The following is a 7071-nucleotide window of genomic DNA, read 5'->3' as shown; positions in this document are numbered from 1 at the left end:
GGAGATCCCTCGTTTCACGGCGCCACGTGCATTTTTTTTCTCCCCTGTAACTCAGCCCCAGAGTGAGATACATATCTTTTGGCTCACCCAAATAACAAATCAACTAGGTGACTTTCAAAAGTCCCAAGGCCAGGGAGAATATGGGACGAATAGAGGCTGAGAGGGCTTAGGGAGCGCAGACTCTCAGGACCTCAAGTTTATTATGGACTTGGGGCTTCTGGGGTCTCCATGGGTTTTTGTAATCCCCGGGATACTGGTAGCTTTGTGTGTGATGCGGTCTCCATGGTCTTCCTTGGCTTCAGGTTATCTTCCTTTCCCTGGAAGGTGGGAAGGGGGCAGGGCAAAGAGAGATGATGTAACTCGTTTACAGGGGAAGGAGCCACAGCTGAAGATGCACTCTAAGCAAACACGGATCCAATATTGGCCTAACTTTCCTCACCATACCTTACCTGGAGCCTACAAACCCTCTCTTTCCCTCTGGCCCCTCTATGGTGCAACCAGGGGTTCCCAGAATATCCCTCGGATTCCTGAGACATTGTATAGGATTTCCTTAGGCAAGTTTTGCACCACACTCTGGGTCACTGTACCCTCTGGCTTGGTGTGAGAGCACCTGTCTGTGGGGGCACCTTCCCCTACCAGCTTGGTGGCTCTCTGAGGGTAAGGGCTGAGTCGGACCCATTCCTGGGACACCCACACTGTACACCCTGCAGACTAGGAGACACTGCAGGAAATGGTGGTGGGATTCAAGAGATGTCTGTGCATTAATTCCTTTTCTTATTGCTGACCAAAAACCTGCTGCATAGGGAGGGAAGGTTTATCTCGGCTCACGGTTTAAGAAAACATACAGCCCACTGAGGTAGGGTGGTAATAGAAAGTACAAAGAGTATGAGTGTGAGGCAGCTAGTCACACGGAGCCTCCAGTCAGGAGGCAGAGAACAGGCAGACACTGGGACCAGGATAAAGCCTCCACCACCACACACCCTCATTTCTGTCAGCCAGACTCTACCTCTTAAAGGATCCATACGCTTCCACAACAGAACAGCTAAGAAACAAGTGTTCAAATTCCATGCTCGTGTGTGTGTGTGTGTGTGTGTGTGTGTGTTTCATGTTCAAAGCACAACACATGGTTTATTCACAAAAACACTCTAGCTCTGTGCACAGCACTTTAGGAGGGATCTGGTGAGGTTGTTGGAATGAGAAATTTCCTTCATGGGCTCCTGTATCTGGTCATTTATTCCCCAAGTTAGTGGCATTGTTTAGGAAGGCCATAGAGCCTTTGAGAGGTGGAGCCCAGCCTTCCTAAGGAAGCATGTCACTGGGAATGGACTTTGAGTGTTTATAGACTTGCCTGGCCTACTTACTGTCTACACCCACTTCTTACTTACGTTTGAACATGTGAACTCCCTTCTCTTGCCTGCTACCACCAGCACAATGGACGCATAAACCCTCTGGAACCACTAACCTAAACAAGCTCTTTCTTGGTCTTGATGTTTTATCACAGCATCAGAAAGTAACTGATAATAGCCGGGTGCCCATGGTCCTCAGACTCAGATGATGTCTTAGTTAGGGTTTTATTGCTGCGAACAGACACCATGACCAAGGCAAGTCTTATAAATAAAAACATTTAATTGAGGCTGGCTTACAAGTTCAAAGGTTCAGTCCAGTATCAAGGCAGAAGCATGGCAGCATCCAGGCAGGCATGGTGCAGGAGGAGCTGAGAGTTCTACATCTTCATCCAAAGGAAGCTAGGAACAGACTGAGCATCCTCAGGTAGCTAGGAGGAGCATCTCCAAGCCCATCCCCAGAGTGACACACTTCCTCCAACAAGGCCACACCTTCTACTAGTGCCACTTCCTGGGCCAAGCATATGCAAACCATCACAGAAGACAAATAAGAATGGTGAGCATTGTTCCATCCAAGATATCTGGAGGTTGAAGGGTTCAGGACGAGGGAAGGAGCAACCTGGCATTTGGTTTGGATGAGGAATTAGACACAGGCTCACCTGTGTTGAACATGTGTTCTGCAGCTGGGGACGGATGAATGGCTGTAACAGGTGGATCAGTGAGGGTGGACCTTTGAGAGTCAGAAGCTGACCCTGCTTCCTGCCTGAGGTCTCTGCTTCTTGTGGGGAGGGAGGTCTAAGATGTTGTTTTGTTGGTGTGACTATATGAGTGTGTCTGCTTGAAACGGAACTCAGGGCCTCTGGAAAGAGCAGGATGTGCTCTTAACCACCAATCCACCTCTCCAACCAGAAAGGTTTGTTTTGGCTCACAGTTCAAGGTATAGTCCTTCACGATGGGGATCTCAAGGCAGCGGGAACCTGAAGCAGCCGATCACATCACCGCCACGGTCAAAAAGCACAGAAGTGAACTTATGCATGCCAGCTAGCGTTCAGCTCAGTTTCTCTACTGATACATGATCTCAGACAGGGGATGGTGCCGCCCACAGTGGACAGGCTTTCAGATAGTGTCCACGTCTATCAGAGAAATCAAGACAGGCCCCACAGTCACGTCCAGAGACCTGTCTCCTGAGTATTGCTATATTCTGCCTAACACCGATCATCACAGACTGTATCCCTTGAACCATGAGCCAAAACAAATCCTTTAAGTTGTTTTTGTCAGGCGTTTGGTCACAGAGCTGATCCTTAAAGACTACCTAGTCTCCAAGCACTTGGCACTGACTTGGGCCTGAGGCTGTAGGTGCCTGCTGCCTGCCGAATACCAAAGGCCAGACCTGCGGTTTCTACTCTGATGCTATTACTACTGCTGGGGAGTGTGTGGGTGGAATTAATTCACTTCCCTGTGGGGATCCAGTGTGTGTGTGTGTGTGTGTGTGTGTGTACTAATGATATATATATGTGTGTGTGTGTGTGTGTGTGTGTGTACTAATGATATATGTGTGTGTGTGTGTCTGTTTATGGAGTATGTCTGTGTATGGTGTATGTTTGTATACTGTATATGTGTGTATTGTGTGCATATGTATGTATCTGTGTAAGTATGTAGTATGTATATATGAGTATGATGCATGTGTGCATGTATGTATGTGTCTGGATATGTGTGTGTTGTGTGCATATGGTCAGTATGTGGATGTATATGGACGTGTGTTTGTGTGTAGTGTATGTGGCATGCATGTATAGTGTGTGTACACACATGATTGTGGCATTCATGATGTGTCTGTGTTTCTATAATGTGTACATGTATGATATGATACGTGGAGTGTATGTGTGTGGTATGTATAGTGAGTCTGTGCATATGTGTGCATGCTGCCTGTGCGTGTAGTGTACATAGACGGTGTTTTAATAGCTCTAATTATTTTTTAAACTATGTATCTTAATTTATTCCACGAGGCTCTCGGGGCCTCCGCTTCAGTACCTGTAAATCAATAATCAATCTGCAAGCTCATTGTGCCCCACACAGGCTCCAGGCTGGGCAGCATCTCTCCAAAGCAGCATGCGGGCTTTCTCCCACAATACTGTTCTGCTTGACTGGATTCCTTCTGGGAAGAGGCACTCACCGAGAGATGATCCTTAGGGGGCAGCTGAGGTCTGGATTTCCCAGGCTTCTTGGGCTTCCCACGGGATCCCTGGTCTGTGGCAGCCGTAAAGGCTTCCTGGGCCCTCATCTGTGCGTCCTTCTTTGCCTGCTTCGTCCTGAGGAGCCTCACTCTAAGGAAATGTGTTTCTGATCAGATCCTCTCGGCATCCCCACGTGGGCTCTGGTTTTGATCGGCATCCGAGTCTGGAGTCTCAAGAGTACCGCTTCCTGCCCCTCCTCTCCCCCTGATAGACAGCCACCCAGTCCCAATCACCACCCTTCTCCTTGCCAGACAGCATTAGAGGGGGTCCTTATGATGGCATTGGAGACGTCATGAGAAAGGGTGCTTGCTCCAGATCTCACCTTGTGATACGGCGGGAAATCCTTGCTGGATCTGGATGCCAGCACCGCACTCTTTCCACTTCCTCAGCCTCTGGAGCCCCGAGATAACCCAACCTTCGTGCTTCGTAAATTAGCTCGTCTCGACTGTTTTGTTGCAGTAACATAAAAAACGAGCCAAGACAGACATACTCACATGAAGGGGAGGAGGCAGAGGAAAAGCAACGTGATTGCCACCGCTGCATAGACAACGCCCCGGAGCAGAGCTTCCAGGAAAATCTGGGGAGACAAAGGGCTCCTTCCTGAAAGTAGAAGGCATTTCAGTAAGGCTTTCCTTATATAAGGGGGAAAACAATCTCTAAATTGCATTTATTTTTGGTGGGGCCTCACATGCGCCACAGTGGTCTGTTCTCTTCTGCCACCGTGTGGCACCTGGGAATCGAACTCAGGCTGTCAGCCTTGGCAGGAAGCACCTTTCCCTGGTGAGCCATCTTGCACTCCCTCAGGAAGCTTTTAAGACCCCCCAGATTTGGATTCCAAGCTGGCCTCAGGGCCAGTCCCTCCCTGTTCACTGCCCTCACCCAGTCTCCAAGTCCCCGTTCTCACTTGACATCAGTAGGATGCTCAAACCATGGGTTCCATGTTGGTTCTTTCCCTCACAGACAAGAACTGTGCCCATTTCTGGGGCCCTGGCCAGGCTGAGGGTGCTGTTGTCCCAGGGACCAAGTGTAGTAGAGGTCACCTGGAGGTGGCCATTTCCACTGTTCACATCCACAGGAACGCTGTCCACCCACCACTGCACGGAGGGTGTGGGGATCCCATGAAAGGAACAACTGCACTGCAGTGTCTTCTCCACAGTGCAGAAGGAGTTAAGCAGTCTGGCGGGTTCTGTGGAGATGGAGGGTCAGGGGTCAAGGGTCAAGGGTCAGGAGTCAGGGGTCAGGGGTCAGGGGTCAGGAAGGAGACCTGCTTTGCCATTTCATCTCCCTTCAGGACCCAGCCTTCTTTTCTATGTTTGCCATACTGGGGGGTGGGGTGAAACTCAAAGCCTCTCACACGCTGGATAGTGCTTTATCACTGAGGTACACTCCCAGCCCCTCACCACCCTTCTCTTCTAGGTAGGTGCTCTCCTGCTCAACTATATTCTCAGCGCCTTCCTGGGGGGATTCTAGGCACAGAGATGGTGTCTAATCCAGAACGACCCTTTGTCCTGTACACCCCCCCCTCTCCTCTTTCTTCACAGTCCCCAGATAGCTCTAGAAGTGCCGCGTGTCCGACTTACCAAGCTGCGGCTGTGGCATGTTCATATAGAACAGCAAGAATTCCCAGGCATAGAACACTATTCCCCGTGGGGAACGAGGCAGTGACAACTGAAAGAAAGCCAGGAGGTGGGTGAGCAGAAATGTCCTTACCAAGCGGGTACTCAAGACCCTCTTGGTCATTTCGAGCGTCTGATGACCTGGATAAGCAAGAAGTACATGGGACAAGATGCTTAGGGGTCTTCACTAAGGTCTTCTGTGAAGCCTTACATACTGTGCATCGGTCTATTTCGAGCTCTCAAAAGCCAGTCAGGATGCATGAAAGGTTCACCATACACAGATGTGGTCAAGACCTGTGTTTCTTTGGAATTCTTCCACTGAGGCTATTTTAAGAAATGGCCAGGTTGGGAATGACCGTAGGCCAGGTGACCGTGGACGAGGCCTCTGTTGTTACTGAGAAAGAATGGTGTGCTTGAGTTGAACTCTGAGGGATAGGGGGCAGGATTCAGAGGGGCGGGTAAGATTTAGACTTTTTGGTGTTCCTTGCACTGCCCAGAAATGAGTCTGAATAAATCAATCAGAAGTTCGCAGCCAGATGAGGTATTTCACACTTGTAATGATATCACTTGGAAGACAGAGATAGGAAGATTACTATAACTGTAGAGACCAGGCTAGCCCCTGGCTCCCGAGTATCAGGATTACAGGAAAACCCTCACAGAATGATTGCTCCTACCTACCACAGAAAGAGGACGCTACCCAGGTTTCCTGGTCACACACACTCCTTACATTCACACAGAACACGGGCCTGGTTTGTGTACTGTCGACTTTTCCCTCTCTTCTTTTGCCAACTTAAAACCCCACTCCGGATATTGGAACAGACACAATTGGCACCCTGGCCCAAGCTTTGCCCGTAAATCACCCCGCCACCCTGATCAAATATTATCCCACTCCAGACTTTGTTTTCGGATTCACATCAGACGGATGGGATTTGCTGCTGGAGATGTAGGGATGGAGCTGGCTTTATAATTCTGGTTTCTTCTTGCTCCCCTCTCCCAGGCTTGACTGAGAATATCTGGGATGGCTCCTCTCGGACCCCTCCATGGTTTCCCTTTGATCATTACTCCTCCTCATACTTCATGTCTTATTCTCAGGTCTCCACGAAATAATTTTCTCTCAGCACACTTCTGCCTCTCACCCTAGCCCTCTTGCTAGCCAAGTGATCTCCAACTGTCAGATTTTTTTTTTTTTTTAATTTTTGCTTTGTTTGGTTTTACATGGAGTCTTACGTAGCCCAGGCTGGCCTTTCTATGTAGCCCAGGATGACCTTGAAATCCTGATTCTTCTGCCTCCACCTCCCAAGAGCTAAAATAATTAGCGTGTAATTAGACTTAATTCACCAAGAAACTGGCGGGAGCCTAATTAATGTGTTAACCTAGCATTTATGACAGATATGGATTATTGGATTACTGATTTACAAAGCTAGCTCACACTGATCATTACGCTGATCATTAAACTCACAGGCTTCTTGCTCGTTAGCAGAATAGTGATCCACTAGCTCCTTTTCTGGTAAACTTGGCGACACAGTCGAATAAGTGACAGAGAGATGACAGATTGAACGGGTGACTGAGGGGAGCAAGATGAACACTGACCAAGCGCTGAGGACTGGCAGCCTGGCGAGCATAGACACCCAGCGAACCGGCCGGTGTGCAGTCGCCTCCTGCCGGCCCAGAATTGGCATCGGAGAAACCAAGGAGCTCGCGGTACCTCGGTGCTGAGGTTGCTGAGCGGCCTAACCGCTCTATGGCTGCCTCGTGAGAGGTCCAAGGATGCCACTGGCTGAGGTCTGTTTGACTAGGAGAAAGTCCATGTTCCCAGAAGCTCATCAGGGACAATGTCGATGCACAAGAATTCTGTAGACCCTCCCATAGGCCCCGTCTGTC

General features: G+C 49.4%; 1 protein-coding gene across 1 annotated transcript; it reads right to left on the bottom strand.

Moving 5' to 3' along the window:
- Positions 1 to 200: 200 nt before the first annotated feature.
- Positions 201 to 6869, bottom strand: SIGLECL1 (SIGLEC family like 1; the record flags this gene model as incomplete). Its single annotated transcript, XM_080909293.1, has 6 exons — positions 201 to 317; positions 3514 to 3664; positions 4069 to 4174; positions 4479 to 4760; positions 5285 to 5331; positions 6781 to 6869. The coding sequence occupies 6 exons, from the start codon at positions 6867 to 6869 to the stop codon at positions 201 to 203; spliced, it is 792 nt and encodes a 263-aa protein (XP_080765419.1).
- Positions 6870 to 7071: the final 202 nt, after the last annotated feature.

Source organism: Micromys minutus, assembly GCF_963924665.1.
Source record: "Micromys minutus genome assembly, chromosome: 32".
Classification (NCBI taxonomy): Eukaryota; Metazoa; Chordata; class Mammalia; order Rodentia; family Muridae; genus Micromys; species Micromys minutus.
This window is presented reverse-complemented; position numbering and strand designations above follow the sequence as displayed.